This window comes from Aedes aegypti, unplaced genomic scaffold (assembly GCF_002204515.2).
Source record: "Aedes aegypti strain LVP_AGWG unplaced genomic scaffold, AaegL5.0 Primary Assembly AGWG_AaegL5_hic_scaff_90_PBJ_arrow, whole genome shotgun sequence".
Taxonomy (NCBI): domain Eukaryota; kingdom Metazoa; phylum Arthropoda; class Insecta; order Diptera; family Culicidae; genus Aedes; species Aedes aegypti.
The window spans coordinates 32,582-56,733 of NW_018736612.1; the positions used below are offsets into that span (position 1 = coordinate 32,582).

A 24,152-nucleotide genomic window follows, 5' to 3' on the forward strand; every position below is an offset into this window, starting at 1 on the left:
CTTTTCAATATCCCGGTCAACCATTTCTTCAATTTTCTTCACATTTCTTTATGTCGAGCTTTAAAGACGCTCATATAACAAATCGATAGCGATCGTCATCGATTCATAAAGAAATTCAACGCTCATTAAGTAGTATTGTGAAATGTTGATATAGATTTTTATCAAAATTTCGAGACCAAAATCTCCTACTTTATCGACTTGCAAAAAAAATCGATCGTGAACCAAAACATTTGTGGGGTTCTATACGCACCTTGTCAATTTGTTTATGTTTATCATGAACTCTTTTGTCACTTTTTTAAATTGGGATTTGAACTCTAATGATATGGGAAATCGGATGATACTTACCACATAAGCCATGCTTCCTTATATAATTAAGGGTGGCAAAAAGTATTCATAAACTATTGTGATTCATTTGCAGTTCAATACAGGGGAAGAGTTGGCCTCAAGAATAGCCAGAACTCTAGCTGCAGGCATGGTTACTGCCGAAAAATATTTGTAATAATACCTACTGATTAAATAGCATCCTTCTTGCCTTGCGAAAGGCGATAATCCGCTTTGGATCTGAAGAGAATGATTAAAAAGAGTCGAGGAGAATCATTATTGGTCTCAAATAGTTTGATCTTTGCAAAATCAAAACATCGAAACCTGTCATACGATGTACTAGAATATCTTTACGCTGCTTTACGAAATGATATTGAAAAGAGTGATAAAGGTGCCTCGATACCAAGCTTCATTTTTGGTTGTCAATATATAACGTTATTTTGGCATCATTCGTGACACATTTTCCGATGAATATTAATAAAGTTAACTAAAGTTCTACCGATAAAAGATGATTGAACGAAATTTAGTACCATTTCGTTGAAGATTTATATCGTATGCTTGATAAATGAAGTTACTTATGAAGTTTTATGGATCGATGAAGATACATAAATATACGTAACAGAATTAACAGTAAAGTACAAACGACAGAAATCTATATTATTGGATAAAGATATTTAAAGTAGCGCATAGGATGGTTGACCGGGTAATGCCAAACTTGTCAAATCTAGAATGTTTCTAGTCATAAATACAACAACTGTGGTTAAATAAACAGAATTAATTTTCTTGTGTAGTGATGTTGACTATGTTTTGGTAGAGTTAACACGTTAACAGATTAATGTAGTCGGTTGAAAATCGTTAGTGCAGTTCTTAATTTTACCACAGACTGTCTTTAATTTTACCATGGATTCAGTAGTTTATACAATAAAATTCATTTCAGTGCAGTGTTAAAATTAAAATCCCTGTGGCATTTTTGTCGACAAAGTCGTCAAACATGATCAAAAGTGTCAAGGTTCATATTTAAAACCATTTTTCAAATTAAAGTTTGAATATGTTATAGCCGTTGTGGCGTTTCTTGTTCATCTGACTTGACAACTTGAATGATAATGATCTTCGACTAGTCATGGCATACTATGAATGATAAATCACCACATCTCTCTTTCTTCCAAGAGTATTGTTGGTATCAATGCCAGCATATGACAGTTCTAATTGGGTCCTATTGAACTCTAAAGCTGACCATGATTTTTTCAAATAAAAGCTGCGGGTCACTCAATTTTATACTGTCCTGACAATCATATTCATATTGGTTTCCTATCTCCTCTTTTTCCTGGAAAATATCTATGCAAATTTGTATATTCAGACGTTGTCTAGAGATCTTTGAAATCTTCGTACATCCACTATGTCAACAGAACATACATTTTCTTCTTTTGCGGCACTCGACAATCTGTTACATTTCTTCTAAGGTGAGCATTTTACACCAAACACAGCATATCAAATCTGTCAATTTTCCTGGTCCCTTCTAAGAGGAACATTTTTATACTTCCGCTAAACCCAACGGATCGAATCCGTGGCTGCTCCCTTCTAAGGCGAGCATTTCGAAACTTCCACCGGACCCGATAGATCGAATCTATCGCTTCGGTACTCGTTTTGAAACGAGTTTTTGTACTTCCGCTGGACCTAACGGATCATATCCGTTGATACGGCAGCTCCATTCTAAGGCGAGCATTTACTTTTCGACCGGACCCGACAGCTCGAAACTGTCGCTGCGGTAGCTTCCTTCTAATGCGAGCATTTGTTATCCCTTTCGAACTTTTTATTGAAACAGCCTGACCCGACGGATCTAATCCGCCGCTAAGGCAACTTCCCTTCTAAGGTGAAGTTTTTTTATACCTTACGTACTTATTAATTTTACTATTATCGCAAAAACAATGGCTTCACAAATTTCGGTTACGGCTACTTCTTGGGTTACAGTTCTCCGGAAATACAAATCTTCAGACAGCTATTAAACGCTTCAAATATCCTTTTCTAGCAAAAAAAAAAAATTTTTTTTTTGATGGCCATAGTAGACGTACGTGGGTCCTTTCGTCGCCAATGTGGAGTTTCTTGTTTATCTGACTTGACAACTTGAATGATAATGATCTTCGAGTAGTCATGGCATACTATGAATGATAAATCACCACAGCCGTTATTATAGTTGGAAAATTTACTGAAATAGTTGCAAGAACATGCTCTTTCGTATTATGAAATAAAAAAAAATCATTAAACATTTTAGGACCCAATTGAAACAAAAACCTTTAAAATCGCTGGATTCAAGACAAAATGGAACATGCACAGGGAAGTTATGAAAATTAAAACATTGTTTAGATTTTGAATCTCCACGAGATGGTCACCCTACATAGTAGGCACGATTTCCACTGATGATCAGTGATGCCACATACACAGATTTATCTGTAATTACACAGATTTTTTCCTGTTTTTGCCTACAGATATCTGTGATCACAGATCACAGATTTTTGAGATATAAAAAAAGAACGTACACCTTTTCGTGCAACATGCTCACCAGATGATGATGGTGTAAAATGGGCGATGGATTTTGAAGAAATTTGTTCTAAGTGTTACGTCTGTTTGTCTGTGCCATCATCATCTGGTGAACATGTTGCCCGAAATACTGTTTCGTGCAACAAGATCTGCAGATGGCGGTGAGGTAGTGTGAAACGTCAAATACTAAGAAAAACGATGTGCGCGCCTCTGCGTGTGAGGTTTGGAACATGACGAATTTGAAATGATCGCTAAATAAGTGGTCGATGGAAATTTCGTCAGTGTCACGTCTGTGTTGCTATTGTGGACGTTCAATTCAACTGATGTAGACACGGTTTTCACTAAATGCAATCCAAAGGCTTCTAGCACAGACAAACAGACGTAACATTTAAAACAAATTTCTTCAAAATCCATCGCCCATTTTACACCATCATCATCTGGTGAGCATGTTGTACGAAAAGGTGTTTCGTGCGATGGCGGTAGTGTGAAACGTCAAACGCAAATAAAAACGATGCGCACGCCTCTGGTTGTGAGATTTGTAACATAACGAATTTGAAATGATCGTTAAATGAGTGGTCGATGGAAATTTCGTCAGTGTTACGTCTGTTTGTCTGTGGCTCTATTGTTCAAACAGCGACCCATTTCAAGGATGCCTGTTCATACACGTACATCCCGAGGTCGTTGTCGAATACAATAAGCCCCGCATTAAGGCATTCCTGATATCAAACGGATATCTGAAATGCGTTAATACTTCCTCAATCAAAGTTTGAAGCTTTGATCTTGGCACGTATTTAATTTTATAGTCAACCATATAAAAATGGAAATCACTCACCAAAATTCTGCAGTCTTCAATTTCGAACCGTCGTTCCGTCCATTGGGCCTTTGCCGTTTCTTGTTTGTTAAAGTTTAAATTCATCCAAGGAGGCTACTGCGCTACTTCCACCATGGAAACAGCTCCCGGCTGCTTGTTGAAATTTTCTTATTTTCATGTTTCTTGTTTAATAATCGTCATCGCAAGACCACGAATTAGATGCGTACACATTTTAACTAAATGTTTGATTCAATCACATTTTAAACAGAATAGTCTCCATTACATAGATTTACTTTTCCAATACACTTTCTTTCAAACAACTTTCAGTGATGAGCTTCAAATTAGCACAGCGTCGTTGCCTTGGTATGATCTCAAATGGCCAGGCTATCGACATGATGGAGACACCATCTTCTATGGTGACAGAGGGCTCGATTGGCTTGTCAAATCAAGGGTGGAGGGCGGCTGTCAACTGGGAGTAAAATTGAAAAGCCGCCAACCTAAGTCCAGAACCAGTTTTAAGGCTTAACGCGGAAAAGTAAAAATCATTCTTCGCAAAATTACAGGTAATCAATGCGCTTGAAAGAATTTGTTTGCAAGCAGTTATTTGCTACGTGCTAATGCAGTGCGCTGTTGGCAATTTAATCAGAAAATTCTGCTAAATTACCAAAAGAGATGTTTGCGAGAAAATTGATTACGCCGTCACCATTGTTTGGTCGTTATTTTGTATGGTTGTTTACATTTTAGAACCAGCGACACGTCGGGGTAGCAATAAAGAGCCGCCAGTTCCACCCTTGTGTCAAATAGATCGGGCCCGGGACATCCTGTCTACTGCAAATCGCTGCAGTTGATATAGGGCATGTCCATTGCCTGCAAATGGCAATTTCTTGTTCCTTTAGAAGATGTTTTATTTTCCTTATATAAGACGGGTATTAGCGAAACAATTAGGCGGTAAAGGTAGGAATATTCATTCTCTATGTTCTACATACGTTTGTTTTTTTTTGTATTGTTGCACTATTATCATAAAATTTGAGGTTCGGCTGGTAGGAGCACTAGTTTGAGGTTGGAAAACCAGAATATATGAGGTTAGTTTCATTGGAACTTTCGCCTGTGCGATTTTTGCGCTTGAATAGAACATGTTTTGAAACATTCTCCGCTGCCCCTAAAAAAGAAGACACCAAAACGATCTGAAGTAACTGCGACGATCTACAAGCGTTTTTTAAAATCGCCGGCGCTAGAATTTTTCTCGCCACGCATAATACATTACTTCACTTAAGCGGTGAAAATAAATATATTCTTTCGAATGTTTTGAAACCATGAATGGGTTTGACATTGCTTTCGAAAGCCATAATCATGACGACAGCAGTACACCCCAGCGGACGAATTAACGTTTTGGGAGCGAATTAATGTAGAAAATAAAAGCCGTTTAAAAAAATCGCAGCTCTCAAAACCAATTTTCTAGAAATTTACATTCTTCTGGATGTTCCGGATCTTCCGAAGGACCATAACTGCCTTATAGGATCAGATGACAGCAACGACATTGACACGATTCTAAAAGCACGCATGCAAATTGTTTGCTAGAATTCGCAGCTCTGTTAGTCAATTGTCAGCATATGTTCATTTTTACGGATGTTCTGGACTTTCCGGAGCATCAAGAAATGTCCATTAGAGATTATACCAGTGACTAGGGCAACGGTGGTTTACTTATTTAAAGCTCATCACTGCAAATCGTTTGAAGAAAAGCCCAGCTCTCTAGGTCAACTTTCAGGATATGTCCACTTATACGGATGTTCCGGAGGTGAAATGGCCATTCGAGATCATACCGAGGCAACGATGGTATACTATCTTGAGGTTTATCATTGTAAGTAATTTGAAAAAAATCGTAACCCGGTCTAATACGGGTTAAGGACTTGCAATGGTAAACTTGATAAACGCAATTTTGTCTCTACCAATAATATTATAAAAACTGCAGTGCTGACAATCAATTTTATTAAACTTTTATTCATAATACACTTCGAATAATACTTTATTTTTTGGAAATTAAACACATAATTATTTAAACTAAAGTAAGATCAAAACTGGGGAAGTTCCAAGCAGCAAATCCATTCTATCAATCACTGCCCATGGCCATGTGAGGATGATGGTGATGATGGAAGCTGTGAATGTGATTGCTCGTATCGATCCCGGCCACCGTCATCTGGTGATGATGGGGATGATGTTGTTGCTGATGATGCGAATGAAGATTATGCTGCGAAGAAGCATGGATGACCGACTGGTGGTGGTGACTTTGCTGATGTTGAGCCTGATGCCGATCCAGACCCAATGCTTGCGATTCTACGCAGGAGGAAAACGATCTTCCACCAACGGTCGGTTGCGCAGATGTTGCGTTTGTCGTCGAAGGCGAGAAGTGCTGAGATTTGATATTGTTGTTTTCGTTGGGCGACAGCCCGTTGCCGCCGTTGCCATTGGCGCGAATGTTGGGCCACTTGTCTGAGTGGATGGAACCGGTGCTCGAAGCGGATAGCAGTTTCGGTTTGGTCGTCGGTTCGTGAGGTTGCACCGGCTGGAATATGAACGGCCATGCCTGGAACGGAAATGAGACAAGAGGGCTTAATATAGGACATGAGGTACTGATATGCAATTTGGTTCGAAATTGATGGGAAGCGAAGCACAAGTTGTGCTTATCTTGGGAAGTGAAATTCGATACATTTTCCTACAATCGTACGATCTCAGAAGATAGGCAAAACCAACGTTATGTACACAGAAAAACCCTCGATGCATCCAATTATCTTCGATTCGGACAAAATTATAATTTGTCGTAACAGGAAAAATTAAACTGTTTAGCTTAATCTAACTCATACCTGAAATATTCAAGAGTACAAATATAGAGCGCAAAGTTTTTCAGTAGTTTAACTGGATTGGATGTCCATGTATGGCTTTCACAATTTTTTTTATATTTTTGGTTCATTATCAAAATCGGGTTTCGTCGAAAGTTAGAGGAAGGTTCAAGGTATCATCTGGATTTTTTCCAGGTGGAAAATGTTTTCCGTTCTTGAGATTACAAGTTTTCTGTTAAATTTTGTTGATGTTTCCTGAGCCAACTTTTGGCTTTGCACGTGTAGGACCCGGATAGTACAACGGAAATCGAATCAGATGCTATGGCATGAAGAGGTTGAGTTATTTGGTTGATGCTACTTTTCAGTACCGTAAAAAGTGCTAAAAAGTAGCACTTTTCAGCATATTTTTTGCACCCTTTTTGCATGAAATGTTGAACCACAGACAAACAGAAATTTGTTCTAAGGATTACGTCTGTTTGTCTGTGGTTGAACTATCATATCCTCTCTACTTTTTTCACATTAAACATTTTGAGCTCAAAACGCATCTTGGATTGATGTGTAGGATGAGTTAGGCGTCCATTGAACAGCTTGGAAATTTCCAGATTCCAGACTTTAGGGAATTCTGAATGGATTCATGGATTCCAGCAAGTATTTGCCCAATAATCCCACTCATGACACATCAAAAATTTCATCAACGAGTTCCGTAATAGTTATTTAGGCAACAAGTTGCAAAATGATGATTTTTTCAGCATGAGTTGTTCATTTATCCAACGAGGCTCGCCGAGTTGGATAAATACAACGAGTGCTGAAAAAATCAAGTTTTGCAACAAGTTGCCTACAACATTTTTTGCTATTTCGAAAAATGCTGTTTCAGCTGGATGAACTCTAAAAGCACAAAGAAACATTTCAAGAGAACCCACATGAGCACACATCCATGCTTTCAATCAATTCAGTATTTTTCAATCACGTAGGCTGTGATACAGTAGTATCTACCCATAAATGTCACAAGTTTTCACGCTCCCATCGATATCAGGTAAGACAGCATAGCACAAATGTTGGACTATTCGATTCCTAATCAGTCGCTAGTCTGTGTGGGGTCGTCCATAAATCACATGGCCATTCATGGGGAGTGGGAAGCTCTGGCCAATGATCATGTATGGACAAATGACCACGAGGGGGAGGGGGTGGCCTGGAATCCCAAAAAACTGATCACGTGGTTAATGGACAGCCCCTGTCGGAATCAGATCGCACAACGGATCTAGAATCAGATGCAATTATGCTTATTCTGCGCGGCATGTGAGGCGAGACGAGTCGAATGAGGGACAATTGTCGACTCGCTTCCATTGGATTAACATTAGTCGCCTCACATCACCCGAGGTGAGAACGACTCGTCTCGACTCACACTCCGTGCAAATGATCACAAATGGCATGAAGAGACTGGGTTGTTCGGTTAACGCCTACCAAAACAATACTGAAAAGTGCTAGTAGCACTTTTCAGCACTGTTTTTTCAGTAGGAAAAGTAGGCCGTTATGTTGATCAACTTCTCAATGAAAAGTTGATTGATTTGCAACGGAATTGCAAAACATTTTTTTCCTTTTTCAGAAATTTCTTTAGAGATAGTTTCAAGATTCATGATTTTTATTCACAAAAATCTCCTACCCTTTTTCTTTTGTTGTTCTCAAGATACTTCTTCAGACCATATTATTTGTATTTTTTAGAACTCTGGCTTATATTCTATTAATTTCATCAATTGTTCCATCGACCTGTTTTTGGTAATTTCCCTGAAGATTGTTAATGAAATGACTCAAGGACTTCTTTAAAAGTTTTGTACAGCCAAAATCTTGCATTTCTTTCAAAATTTCCTCCACAAATCCTTCCGGGTAAAGCCTTGAGGTTACGCTTTCGCTTCATAAGCGGAAGGTCATAGGTTCGATTCCCAGCCCCTCCGCAAAAAAAAACCCGTCCAGCCATCAGAAGACGCCGCACGGAGGACCGTGCTTTGGGGAGCACATCCATCCTCTGTCAGTATCGGATGGTGACTGAGACAAACTGACCCTCTTCGCAGGCAGCTAGCCTCAAACGACGCAGGAACACGGAAAAATGAACCACTGCAATATCCAGGGATGCCAAGTCAATTTTTCCAAAATCTGGGAGATTTTGAAAATTGGGTCCTAAAATTTTTAATGAAATCTTGTTTTTACTCAATAACATGAAAGAGCATGTTACTGCAACTACTTTAGCAATTTTTCCCGCTCAAATAACGTCTATATCATGTTTAAACTTTAATTTAAAAATTAGGTCCATAAATGAACCTTGACACTTTTGATCATGTCGAACGTCAATCGCTTAGTCGGCAAAAACACCACAGGGGTTTTAGTTTTTACACTGGGGTTGTTCCTATCTGACATTTTGGAAGAGACACGGAAAACAAAATACACCGAAATTTTGAGTTTAAGCCAAGGGGTGTGACAAAATTTGAAAAAAATATAAAAACATGTTTTTTGGACTTAAACATTAGAAAATTGAGTAAACATGTGTTTTTGACCTGAGTTTAAGCGTTTGGCACTTAAATTGGGACAGGGCTTTAGGACCCTATTTGTCTGGAAAAGCCTTGATCGCTAATGTTGTTTATGGAGAACCTTACAAATTATTTACAAAACCTTACAAATTCGCTTCAAATTTTATCTGGATCTTCCAGATTTTCGGAAAATGGGGCCACAAAAATCTGGAAGGTTGGCAACGCTGGCAAGATCAATGGACTATGGCTTATAGGCATATTCACATGACGTCTCAAATCAGCTGATCGGGAAGCACTTTGACAGTTCTTCTATGAAAATGACAGGCTCGTGTTTGTACCGGTCATTCACCGATGTAATAAATGCATAGACGGATCTGTCACATGAAAAGGCCTGTATGGAATTTGATTGGACTAAAAGCAGAGCATTCTCCTACCTGCTCGGTGTGAGAGTAAAAGAGTAGAAGAGAGTGATGTAAACATAGAATAGTTGAAAATAGAATCTGTAACGGTAAAGAAGAACTATGATTCCGGCACAGTGGCGGCCATGAGCACAGAGTGCCTTTCAAATAAACATAAGGAATAAACAACTTCTGGAATCACGACGTAGCCACTAACCTAAACAAAACACTATTTGGGTCAATCTCACACTGTACAATGTTCCAGAAAGCAGATATATGCGTAAAGATGCAAATACGTAAAAAAACTTTGGAATGAAAACTGGCTTCTACAAAGCTGTTCATTAGTTACGCCGTTAACCTTTACGTTACCGGCCTCCGACAAGGCATTTTCAAATGCTTGCCATTTCGTCAATTCCCATTCGATTTTTTTGAAACCACCGTCAGTTTACTTTAAAAAGGTTTCAGTTATTTGTCATAAATGGAGAATGCTGAATTCGGAACCATGCCGGAGATATTCCGGATTGTAGTGGGGTCACGAGGGTGCCAAATTCGGGAAATGTGATTATTTATTTATTTATTGCAGTTACAACACTAAAGTTTTTATGTAAAACGTGAGATAATGGTCGATTGTCATCATTTCAACATAATTTGAATAAGTGGACCGTTCCGAAACATCGTAGCCGGTTCCGCCAGGGCCAGTTTGGGGTCATTTCCGTTTCATGTCCAAAACATACTGTGCGACTAACCCTAACTAGAATAAATCGCAGTATACTGTGAAATAAATCACCGAATATGAACTGTAAACAACAAAAATACAGATTTTCCTGTGAAATCTAGTATTTTACCGACAAAATCTGTGAAATCTACTATTTTACTGCCGAAATCCGTGAAAACAAACAAATGTACTGTAATTCTGTAAAATAGCAACGAACGGTTCGATGAAAGCATTATTTTCACCGAACTTCTGTGAAATAATTTGACAGCCGCTCTGGCAGGCATGAGCTCCTTATGTTCAGCTTTTAGCACACCACTTATCAGCAGTGAAAGCTGGTGTAGTGGTAACAAGTCTGCTTCCTGATCGGTAGGTCGAGAGTTCAATTCTCGATCGGACCATTTTCGTGTTTTTCTTTATGATTTTGTTCAACGATTTCGAAGATTGTTCGGTGAATTTTCACCGAATGTTCAGCTGTTGAGATTTCGGTGAAATTTCACAGGAATCCGTAAAAAAAATCTTAGTGTGTGGGTTCGATTCCCGCGCTTCAGTCCGAAAAACTTTTCGTTAGGAATGTATTTCGACTGTGCCACTGGGCGTTGCATGCTAGTCCGTTGTCTAGTGTGATGCTTCCTTCAAAGTACATAATCGTCCACTGGAAGCATTAACGTGTCGGTGTCTATTTATTTATTTTTTTATCAAGTCAGAGTAGGGTGGTCATAGAAAAATATGTTTTAACACTAGTTTTTCTCATATTAACTTCTCGTTAAAGCATGAGAAACTTTTAAAACTTGAGAATATGTAATTTTTTATACAAATAGATTGTTTATATCCATTATTCACCAAATTTCACATTTTTTGAAGCTCTGAAAGTGGTTCGTAGACTACTTTGATGAGATATTAAAATGAAAAAGGCTAGAATCAGAAAACCAGTGTTCTATGGATAACCCTTTGCGAATATAGGAAAAATGCTATAAATCGGTCAAATTAGGACAAAAAACTTTTTTGGAAAGGTTTCTAGACATTGAATAGTGTACAACTTTGCTGAAACATGTAAACCATAATGTTTATAAATGAGAAAGTTGGCTTTTTTCATGAAAATGTGAACCATCCTTATTTTAAATAACACCTAACAAAGGGTCTAACTAAAACAAATAACTTTGTAGAAGATGGTTTTCGTCTATTTTTTCATTCTAAAGCTCTATTAACCAAGCGTTAGTTTCATTGTTTTTGATAGTGAATGTAATTTATGATTAATGTAGTATATTCTGACACAACTTCGCTATCAAGGACAATTTTTGTCATATTTTTCTTACTGTCCTAGATAATGTTATAAAGCAAATAAGTTCAAAGGTTTTGTCCGCCCAAAGCTAGAAACAGCGTCTGATTGTCGTATACTCTGCTGATAAACTTTCCACCATCAAAAATCACACTTTATTGTTGAAAATTTTAGTTTGTTTGGTATCAGAGGATGGAGGAGTTCTTGGAGAACGTGTTTTTCATGATCACAATAAAATATTTTGTCAGGGTGATAGTTTTGAGGGCATTTGCGTCTTATAGGTTTGATTTGCCTTTATTTTTGTTAACAGATATAACAGATTTTTGAGGAAGAAATTTTTTGCATCGGTTAGAGACAACTTATATCAATACTAGCTCATAGGTTTTGAGCAAAACGGAGCCCCTTATCACACTTATATGAAGGTTCAATCAAAGCTCTGCAAAATCATCCGTTTTTTCGAAAATATGTTTAAGTCTCCAATTACCTAGGTATGAACCAATTCTGTCATTTAATATGGGCGTTTGCTGGAGACAAGGCCTGTGAAGAATCCTACGCCATCGCTGATGTTTTAGAAGCTTTAATCACACAGATATTGAACTCGACGTCCGCATGATAAAATATGAAGGTATTCTTCCAATTCCTCTCTGGTAAGGTGAAAGTAACAGATAAAAATCATATCCAAAGCGAAAAACTGAGTCTAAATAGATTAAACAATACAAGTAATGAATAATATTTATGTTTTATTCACATTTTCTATGTAAAAACTACCATAAAACATGATATGACCATTTTCGCATTTTTTTATGGGCCATACTGTACATATCATAATATTTCTTTAAACAATAACAATGAGCGGCCCGCCAGAAAACGTCATTTGAACGTCTCGTAAAATGGTTTATTGCTTTACGAAATCATTCGTTGTTTTCTGCAATGAAATGGTTTCGTACACATTTCGTAAAAAAAAACACCACGACCTAAGCCGAGGGAGTTGAGAAGAAGTGCGAACCAGCTTTTGGACATGAAACGGAATTTGCTGATGCACCAATAGAAAAATCTGCCATCGTCAAGACCCAAGGTCATACATAACAGGTCCGGCTATTCCGGAAAAATTTTGTTCGCAGCTTTCTCAACGTGACGTCATCTTCGGTTACTTCGTGAACTTTAAGCTCGCCGAAGTTGACATTGCACAACTACCACTTCAAAACTGATGTTTTCACAAATACTAAATTGATGTTCGCCCGCACCTCATCGGTCAAGACCCATCTGCGTAACATGATCATCGTCCTGGAGATGGTCGGATGGATGTCGGAAACTTTGTTTAACATTTTGGAGTAACTCATGCATTAATTCATTCCAATGCTTTTGGTGAAATACTTTAAAGAATTTCTGGAGGGACCAACATAGCACTGAAAATATGACTAGATAACTACAGATAAAAAAAAATCTTTGGATCTTAGCTTCAGTATATCTAATTTCTAGTAATACGCGTACTTTAACTACAATGATTTCTTATATTGATATGGTGTTGCAAGTAAAATCGAAAAAATTACAAATGTATTGAACTTTCTGTTTTAAAGCTACAATCAATAATATGGATTGGAGATCCCATGTTAGAAACATGCATCCATAAATGGAAAGCAATCACGTCGAAATAACTATTCTATTTCAAGCACTAAGGTTCGCTTCAGATATACGAAGAAAATGTGCCAACAGCTGTGCCATATCATTTTCATATTTTTTTCATAACAGATTCAACGTCTCTGCGTCAGAAATAAACAGATCATCGGTTCGATCGAGTTCGTTCTTTGTTTTGTAGAAAACCACCTTCAAACTTAAGGCACCTTCAAACTTCATTAGTTTTGGTATACATGTGGATTCTGTCGCTATTTCAAAACGATAAAATCACTTTATGCACTTATTTGCGAAAAATAAGATGAACATTTTTCGATCAATTTCAAAACACAATCAATGATTTTTATTACAGAAAAATCGCTATGATGTTCGATTATTCGATATCGAGTCATGGAACTATAATAAAATTTCATGATAACTACGATGGCCTCTTCATGACTTGATTAAGCCGCTGGCATTATTTTTCGATTTTATTCGAATATTTGTTCTTAGGGGTCATGCACAAATTACGTCAAGCTCTGAGGGGGGGGGGGAGGGGGTCAAGCCAAGCGTGACAAGCCTTACAAAAAATTTGGAGGACTCATATAAAAAACGTGACAAAGGGGGTGGGGGGAGGGGGTCCAAAAATTTGAAATTTAACGTGACATAATTTGTGTACCATCCCTTAGCTATACCGACCCTAGTGATACTTCTTCGAATTAATATTAACGATGAGGACTGAGTTTTTATTATTTTGAAAATGCGAGCTGCAAAGTTAACATTGCTGCCAAAACAAATGATGGGCTACTAAGCCTTGATAATTCATGGCCTCATATTCTATATGAATTGATATCGAGTAAGTAATCAATCAATTATCATAAACCAATTCTTCATTATTGATAAGTATTTCATTTTTCAAAGGATGTTATTGATCTAGTAAATTCGAACAAATCAGTGGACTTGTAGATGTTGTGTCAACGTTTCAAATTGTATGTAAAACTATAGTGTTTATAGTTAATCTATCATCCTATTGTACGGTTGTCGTGAAAGTCTCCGCTCATGCAAACGATATGTTTACACGTTGTAAAGTGTTTGTTTATGCATCGCCATTGTAAATTTCTAAACAATCCATTCGTCCATTCCTGACGATGAGTGTTTACAACGTCTTTCCGATGCGGTCTAGTCCTCATACAACTACTGCAATTCATATTCGATGCTCAAACGCGCAGCCATAAACCTACCGCATGGAATCCTCTTTTTATGACACATAATCCGTTAGAGACAAAAAAATGCAACGCTCTAATATGCGTGATGATGGGTCATAAAAAATCATTACTTTTAACGACAACATCCGCAATCGGTGCTCGCCATCGAGGATGATGATGGTGACTGCCATGTTCTTGAAGAGGCCCGGCGGAAGAGGCAATTAGTAGAAGCAGCTTTCACTCAAAATGTCACCCAAACACTAAGTAGGCGCCCCACGTTCATTTCCAAAAGCACACTCACTTCAATGATGAATCGTTTGAGGAGGCATCGCTGACATTGCTCTAATAGGTAGATCGGCAGGGGTTCCCAAAATTGATCGTAACTGTGAGGTGCGAAGCAGCTACTACAAAATAAATGTTACTTTCAAGATTCAAATTGTTTAAGGTGAAGATGAATCGATGCCAAACCTCAAATTGTCATGTATGTTGCTTTTGTGCAATTCAGTGTAGATAAACCTGGAAAGGTTTTGTTTGGATTTTGCAATATTTATTATTTTTCATACCAGAAAGACTGTAAGAAAACTTTCAGGTGAATTTGTTAAAATTTTCAATGGTCATTTGACAAATTTAAGCTAGGAATAGGAAAAGATAAAGGAAAACAACCTTTAAGGACATTAAAACTTATTCTAATTCTCGTAAGCGGTCTGCCAATATATGATAATAATGTTTGATCCACTTGCCCCATCCCGTTAAAAAGTATGGGAAAGTGTACCAGGTCCAATATATCTGCATTTATTTATAAAAATTACATTTTTTCATTGTGATTCATTCAATTAGAACTGAAATGTTTAGCAATTGTTGTAACAACTATTAGTATTCGATTCTAGGCAGAGATACAATGGATTTTAGATTGACAGAAAACAATTTTAAAATTATTTGATTTTTGCAGTTAACAAGTTTGCTTGTGTTAGTGCAAGTTCAATACCAGTTTTGCAGTAGTATCAGTGTGAACGTGAGAACATAACCTAAAACGAAGCAATGGTGCAAGAACCTTCAAAATATTCAAGTTTTTTTTAGTTAATATGGAGAAATGATCCACTTATCTTACTGGTACATTTCCCCCGCGGTATCTTATACAAATTGAAGGGAGTCGACTGTATAAAAATTGTTACCCTGGTTGATCGGGACATGACAACTTTCTTCATTAAATTGTGTAGAGTTATATAAATTATATGTTTTTCGCATAAAACCAACTAGTCTCTGAAATATTGTAACAAATTTAAAAAAATAAATGAGTAAACAAATCTTTTACCATGACAAATTAGTCTATTGAATAAAAAACACAAATGTAAAATATATGGAACCTTTAAGTAAATCAACACTAATTTCACCAATTTTAAAATCAATAAAGTTCTCCACGGTGCTCCTCTGATCGTTATTATCAGAAAAAAATCTCCATCAGCTCTGTGCTCACCAGTCGTTTTCTATATCTAAGCTGCATGTCTGGGCAAAATTAAAAAAAAAAATGTAGGGCCCGTTTTGAAGTTACACCCATTCTATTGTATAAGTCCACAAAGTCAAAAGAAATCTGAGATATTTCATCGGATTTTTATTGGCCGTTATTATCAGTCGAAATAAACCATCAGAATTGAGTTTAAGTAAGTGTTTTTAGTTATTTGTAGCCTAAGGGCGGAGTTTTGAATGAGATTATCGTTGAAATTTTGAGTTACACCCTTTTTGGAATGTAACTATTAAAATCACTAATTTTAAATAGCTTAATGAGGCATTGTAATACCGGTAAGTATGTTCAAATGTTTTGAATGACACAATGCACTTACGTGCCGACAAAATCTTTCACAATGAACTGATTTTTTTTAGGCTCAAGCGATATAAGGTATTACGGAGCCAATTTTATAATGTTTTTCATAGTCATAAAAAAATGTCATAACCCAACTAGCTGCCTCTCGGCTGTTCTGTCTAACTTTGTACTGCCCCAGAACTTAAACCTAAACTGCTGAGTAACCCGAGTAAGACACATGTTATAATTAGGGCATATAAACTGATATATAGCTAGATTTGGTCATATAATAGTTATTTTGCCTCAATTATAACATGTGTGCTACTGGGGAACGCACTATTGGCTATATTATGGCACTCAAGACTATCATACAAGTTTTGGGATCATTTGTTAGATTTTTTTAGATTACACAACATTTAGATTTTTCACGAATCTATAATTTTACTAGTGGCTATCCCGGTCATTTCTCACAAACACGTTATTCCTCTTCTTTTTGGCATTACGTGCTCACTGGGACAGATCTTGCTTCTCAGCTTAATGTTCAATGAGCACTTCCACAGTTATTAACTGAGAGCTTTCTTTGGAATTCTAAGTAATGCCATTTAGGAACTGGAACTCGAGGTTTTGGTCTTCAGGTTCTTGGTATTCGAAGTATAAAAGAATTCATTGACATCAACATGCGCTTCGATATACAACATGAATTGCATGTTCAATAATTTTAATAGTGATTTCATTGCTTCTCCAGAATATTGTTTTATAAAAATTAATTTGGTTACATTATGAAATTGGCGCCGTAATAGCCTTATAGGCTCGAGTCTATGAAAAATCAGTTAATTGTGAAGACTTTTGCGGCATGCAAGATCAATGTGTCATTGAAAACTTTGGAACATACTTTATGGTATTAGAATGCCTAATTGTTATATTAAAAATTACTCTCTTTAATGGTTACACCTCCAAGAGGGCGTAAGTCCCTGTTTTGTTGATCTTCTCATTCAAAACTCCACCTCGAAGTAACAAACAACTGAAAACACCAAATCTGAATCAAATTGGTTTATTTTTTCTGATAATCCCGGCGAATAAAAATCCGATGAAATATCTCAGTTTTCGTTTGAATTTGAGGACTTATACAATAAAAAGGGCGTAACTTCAAAACGGGCCCTACGATATGTTTGAAATTTTGCCCAGACTTGCAGCTTAGCTATAGAACACGACTGATGAGCACAGATTTGATGGATATTTTTTGCTGATAATAACGGTCAGGGGAGCACCGTGTTCACTACCGTTTTGATTCATTTTACGGACACCTTAGGCCTCAGTGCAGTATAACCAGGTCCGTCCCACTCGGGCTCAGATTGGGTACCACTTCTAGTACTGCATTTTGTCCCTCGGTAGTGCAAAAGGTACCCAAGTTTGACAGATCGCAGTACACTTTGAACGGCATTCTAGATTACCTTATGAGCCATAAAATTTTGGGCAACTGCAAGGGACATGGGCCCTAGGTAATCCAAGCTGTGGAATCCGAATCTTCACCCACCAATCGAAAGTTTAGTGTTTTAAAAGCATGATAACGCAGAGGTATCCTACATTATGTTCCATTTTATATGCTTTTCGATCGGTTATACCAAAGACAAATTAAAGACCCAATTTGTCTTTGGTATAACCGATCGAAAAGCATATAAAATGGAACATAATGTAGGATACCTCTGCGTTATCATGCTTTTAAAACACTAAACTTTCGATTGGTGGGTGAAGATTCGGATTCCACAGCTTGGATTACCTAGGGCCCAGATAACCGTAGCGGTAAACGCACAGCTATTCAGCATGACCAGGCTGAGGGTCGTGGGTTCGAATCCCGCTGGTCGAGGATCTTTTCGGGTTGGAAATTTTCTCGATTCCCAGGGCATAGAGTATCATCGTACCTGCCACACGATACACACATGCAAAAATGGTCAATTGGCAAATAAAGCTCTCAGTTAATAACTGTGGAAGTACTCATAAGAACACTAATCTGAGAAGCAGGTTTTGTCCCAGTTGGGACGTAACGCCAGAAAGAAGAAGCTTGGATTACCTAAAATAAACAGAAATTCATATTACGGACACTTTGTTTCGAATTCCGGACAACTCACTAAAAGCAAAACTAAAATAGTAAAATTATAAATTCAACTTTCCCATCTGTGAGAGCAACGTCAAAACTAGTGGCGCATTATAAATTTTCCATGGATTGCTATGGAGAATTCTTATTAAAACATGCCTGAAAGTTTGGAAATTTTGGATGTCAAATTTTGAAACATTTCAAGTGAAACCTTTCCCATACAAAGTAGAGTGTCCGGAATTAAAAGCTGGCCGGAATTTCAATCAGAACGGTACATTCTAGCGAAAGCATCTTTATGAGATTGTTGTCCCAGGGTCTGTACATATGAATATCGAAACCTGATATTACCTTATTTCTGTACTTTAAAATTCAAATTTGTTCGCGAACTTGTGATTCATACATTTTTGAAAAAAAAAAAATAGTTTGACACCCTTGAAATGTTCCTACATTGGCCACTTCCTCGGGGCACCTTATGCTTACTATGGAGGGAATTTTGCGAGCAGATTTTTCAAAACTTTTCGAAGAGAGTTCCTTAGGGCATTTCATTAGAATTCTTGAAAAAAATCACCTAGGATGTTCTCAATAATTCCTCTAAGAATTCTTCTAGCAGCTGCTCCCAGTGCTCTCCGGAATATTATCGACAGCGATCACTCCAAGCATTTTTGAACGAAAAAAGCCAGATATTTGTCCGGGGAGTTGTCCAAGAGTTTCTCCTGGAATCCTTTTATGGTTCTTTTAGGAATTTCCTAAAAAAAAATCAATTTTTAGTGCCTAATAGAGGCACTTCTTAAAAATTTCACCAAGGCTTCCTCTAAGAATTCCTCCAATTATTCTTCTGACAAACATAAAAATTCCATCCTATGCAATCTAAAGATTCCGCATTGAACTTTTTTAAGGATTAATGAGAAGTATGCACTTCAACAGAAAAGTAGTCGCCTATCTCGATGCGTGGGAAATTTATTGCAAGAAATGCTCAAGAAAAGCATTTTTCTTTGATCGCAGTACGCAGTTGAAAAGAAAATTTCAATGTCAAAAATGTCAATTCAAATGGAGCTCACTGTAGACAATTTCTTCACCATTTCTTGAGCAGAATTTTTTACTTTTCTTGAGCTGAACAGCATACCTAGCTTAAGGCTGGTTTGCTACTGACAAGAAAAGCAATCCCCTATAGGCGCTGCGTGGATTTTTTTCCCAAAAATGTTCAAGAATATCATATTTCTTTGATCGCAGTACGCAGTTGAGAAGAAATGTCATTTCAAATGGGGCTCTCTGTAGGAAATTTCTTGACCCATTCAGTCAAGGAAGGAATTTCTTTACTAGTGAAATAGCATACTTAGCTTTACTATTGATTTTTTTTTTCTGAGTTTCCAACAAGTTGAGAACCCCTGTACGACACTCATTCCTCCTTTATTTTGGTTAATCATCACTAATGATTGGAAAACATCCACTTTAGCTGCCAATGTGCGAACACCGCGATGCAGCGGCAGCCAGACAAACCACAAAGTGTACGCACAGCACAGTTCAGGAAATTTAAACGCCCGTCCGGTTGATATGATCCACCTGGAAGAGCTGTGGTGCCGTTCTTCCAATAGAAGAAAGGTCACACTGCGCCTCGTTGTGAAGCTAAGCAAGACTCTATCCCAGCAGCGATTATAAATAGATGAAACGTTTTACGGGCGCATCCGTTGTCGATACTATGGGAAAGTTCTTTATGGGTTTCCCCGTTTTTTCACCGATCAAACGAAAATTTTCCCATCTACACTAGAGCACTTTCTTGGAAAAGTGATCAGGTTCCAATAGGCTTCTTAAGCTCTGTCCTAATTTTGGTACCAAATGCATGAGCTTAGGCCAGAAACACATGTTTATTAAATTTTTAAACGTTTTGTATTGGTTCAAAAATCATATATTTTAGGTTTTCGATATTTTGCCTAATCTCTAATTTTGGGTGAATTTTGTTCTCCCTGTCAGTGCTGGGAATGGTAATAGTAGTAGGCTTGAATTTCGAGAAAATCACGTGGCTTTCTCACTACAGTAGCTAAAAATGTGTGAATCTCATCAAGTAGCCTATTTGAGGTGAGTGAATTTTCTAAATCTGTAGTGTCATCATAGGCTGTAAATGCGGGAAACGCAGCGGGAAATAGAACATTTTTCTACAGTAATTAAGGGTTGCCCATAGCAACGGGTGTTTTGCAATTTTCAAGGCTTTTGCCTACAGCAGCGATGAGCGTGAGTTTCACTGGTTTCGCTGACTGTGATTGGCTTTGATTGGCTACTGTAGAATGAATTTCAAGATTTTTCCCAACCCTGCTCCCTGTACCTTCCGAAATGTCAAATAGGAACAACTTGTGTCAAAAGTGAAACCCCTGTTGCAAAGTAAACGTCAAGGTTATTCAAAAATGTCAATGTTTAAATTTTGATCCATTTTTTTTTTTTCAATTGAAATTTATTTATTAATTAATTATTATTCGAACAGTTTACGTTCTATCATGTTATTGAATGAAAACCAACATTTATCTGAAATTATAGGACACTCTTGAAACTTACCGTCTTCGGTGGCTGGGCCAGGTTGGTAGAGAAGTCCTCCACGGATTGGCCGTCCAGCGTGGCCGCCAGGTAGCTGATGTAGTTTTTGGCCAACCGGAGCGTGTCCAGCTTGGAGAGTTTGGTATCCGCCGGGACCCATGGGATGTTGCGCTTCAGGTTGAAGAATGCCTTGGAGAGCACCCGCATTCGGGCCCGTTCCCGGGCGTTGGCTGCGTTCCGTTGGATCGGGGTGCCGGGTTTATCGTCTGGAATAGAAAATGTAGCAAAATTTACAATTTGCAAATTGATCTTCTTCTTCTTGGCATTACGTCCCCACTGGGACAGAGCTTGCTTCTCAAGTCAACAAGTTCTTATGAGCACTTCCACAGTTATTAACTGAGAGCTTTCTTTGCCAATGTTGCCATTTTCGCATTCGTATATCGTGTGGTAGGTACGATTATACTCTATGCCCAGGGAAGTCAAGGAAATTTCCATTACTAAAAGATCCTGGACCGACCGGGAATCGAACCCAGTTTAGTAAAATACGTGTTATCTGTTTAAGCGTTTATTGAGCTATGGTTCTTAATCAGTCTAATGTCAGGTCTTATTTAAGTCATGGCCTGCTTCAGATTGGGAGTAACTTAGTGTAATGTAATTACTTAATATCTGAATACTACACCCAGACACCTTGAGCATGAATTTGCTTTGTAGCCGCGCACTCTAACCACTCGGCTAAGGAAGGCCCTATTGCAAATTCATGAACCCTATCTTATTCCGAGGTAAAGCGCTTTGTGAAAAGTGCTAACGGTAACTTGTGAAAAGTGCTTTTCCAAGCCATTTCCATTGATGATCTCTAGAAAAGGGGTTGAGCTTTTGCAGACATCCATTTCGAACGGATCGTAAAATCCGTATTAATCAACAATTTTAAAATCGATTCTTCTCTTTCTCGATATACGAGTGCAAAAAAGGCAAACTTGGCAAAGAAAACTCTCAGTTATTAACTGTGAAAGTGCACAGTTGCAGTCTTTAATCCTTAATTAAACACGTATTTTTTCTACTGTCTGACGTTTCGGCAACTGTTCCGAAACGTCGGACAGTAGAAACAAAAACACTGCACATTGGGGAATTCCGAACCCAAAGGTGGAAAAAATTGATAAATTCCACAATAGAGAGATAAAAAATAAGTTTTATAGCTCATTCGAAAGGAAATTTTCTCAGGAATCGATTGGTGATGGTTTCATGCATGTGGGGCCACTCTGGGATAAGCTATGGTGCCCGTTTTGCCCCAATTCTTTGAAAATTTTAGATTTTCATGTTGTTTTGAGTAAAACTGTTTTATTGTGCAGATTATTTCCCATGAAATCCATCATTTCTAGTCCATTCAACAATGTTTCACAGATAACGTTATAAAAAAATGGAAATTTAGGTGATCCTGAGTAATTTGTTGCAATCAGAAAAAAACGGCTGATGATTTCTTGATAGATTCATTTTTGATTTTTTTTTTATTTGGTATTTTTTTTGTTTATGGGTAAAAGATCCCCAAAATCTCCTATGTTTTATGATTTAAATATTGTATTAGATACATAATAAACAATTCAGTACACAATAAATTTGATTTGGGAAAATAAAGTTGAATTAATTACGAAAGAAATCGTTTTTAGGGGAATTGGGGCAAAAATAGCCAAAAAACTATATGCTCCCACTATCTCCTATCAATGAGGCTAACGGCAATCGATCATTTAGATAAATATCGTTTACCCAAACTATCGCACATCGTTTGGAAATGTTTGGAATTTGTAATATAAGAAGGTAAATTATTCACAATATGTTGCATAGAGCATACATAATTATCATACATATTCTACAAATTTTAATACAACTTATTTCTGCAAGCTATATTCATGATTATTTGACTATTTTAGAATTTATTTCAATAAAAAAACACGTTGAAAAAATTTAAAACAAAAATTCCTCTTCAAAAATATTTCATTGTACATTTGGCCCCATAATCCCCTAAATCTCCATTTTTTTATAACGTTCTCTGTGAAACATTGTTGAACGGACTAGAAATGATGGATATCATGGGAAATAATCTCCACAATAAAATAGTTTTACTCAAAACAACATAAAAATCTAAAATTTTCAAGGAATTGGGGCAAAACGGGCACCATAGCTTATCCCAGAGTGACCCCACATGCATGAAACCATCACCAATCGATTCCTGAGAAAATTTCTTTTCGAATGAGCTATAAAACTTATTTTTTATCTCTCTATTATGGAATTTATCAATTTTTTCCACCTTTGGGTTCGGAATTCCCCAATGTGCACTGTTTGAATTAAGGATCAAAGACTGCAAGGCAGAAATTCCTTCGATAATCAAGTTCCAGTCGATCCTTTACTAATAGAACGGAATATTCTTTGTGATCTGTTCTTCTATCCCTCACAAACGTATTTCAAAAAATTGTTCCAAATTTTCACCAGGTGTAATAGATTCCCTTTGACTAGTATTTAAAAATGTATGCCTAAGGTGGACGAAAGGAGCTTAAGTCTGCAAATGTTGTTTTTTTTTTCATTGTTTATCTTGAAATATTTTTAAATTTTCCCACTAGATTTTTTTACATTCGTTTGATCTTCCCAAAAAAATCATTGTCTAAGTTTACAAAACCCCCCTAGAGCAAAATCCTGGTTGCGCTACTGCTACGCTGAGAAGCAGGATCTGTCCCAGTGGGGACGTAATGCCAAGAAGAAGATGAGATTCTGCTCAGAGGGTTTGAATACATTAAAAAGAGGATTGATCTCTCTTTAATAATATTTATTACTAGTGGTCCCGGCAAACTTCGTCTTGCCATCAAGTAGGCTGTTGAAAAACGCTATGCAAGTCCCGTGTAGAAAATGTCAAATTAGTTTTCTCCCGTTTTCCCCACTATCCCGAAGACTTTCCTAAACTTTTTCTTCGCACAAACACGTCGGAGCTCTGGACGAATTCAACAGTGAAAGAATCATGTAAGTCCAATCACCCGTTCTCAACCCATTTCGTGACATACAAACATCATTCCATTTTTTTTTATTTTTTTTTTATTTTTATTTATTTTTTTTTATTTTATTACTAGTGGTCCCGGCAAAACTCGTTTTGCCATCAAGTAGGCTGTTGAAAATTGCGGTGAATTCTCCCATACAAAATGACAGTCCAGTTCACTCTCATTTTTTCAACTTTCCTGGTGAATATCCTGAGAATTTAACACACACAAACACGTCGGAACCCTTGACGAACAAAGCGGAGAAAGAATCATCCAGATCCATTAACTTGTTCGTTAGCCATTTCGTGACATACAAACACCATTCCATTTTTATTTATATAGATAGATAGATAGATAGATTTCTCTGCATGATGAACATCAATGAGCTTACACATTGGAGTGCAGGTTATATCCTGTTATACCTAGTTCAAAATTCCTGTGCAAACTTTTGAAGGAAGTTTCTGTAGGATTGCTTCTCCACTTTTTCCAATAAATCC

At 37.3% G+C, this 24,152-nt stretch overlaps 1 protein-coding gene across 1 annotated transcript in view; it reads right to left on the reverse strand.

The window, feature by feature from the left end:
* Window positions 1-5,641: 5,641 nt before the first annotated feature.
* LOC5572761 (neurogenic differentiation factor 1) overlaps window positions 5,642-24,152 on the reverse strand; it is a 34,968-nt gene continuing 16,457 nt past the window's right edge. Inside the window, exons 2-3 of the mRNA XM_021857196.1 lie at window positions 20,660-20,904; window positions 5,642-6,248 (exon numbers count right to left, since the gene is read on the reverse strand). Coding sequence (XP_021712888.1) covers window positions 5,775-6,248; window positions 20,660-20,904 — 719 coding nt within the window. The 3' untranslated portion in view covers window positions 5,642-5,774. The remainder of the gene's footprint in view (window positions 6,249-20,659; window positions 20,905-24,152) is intronic.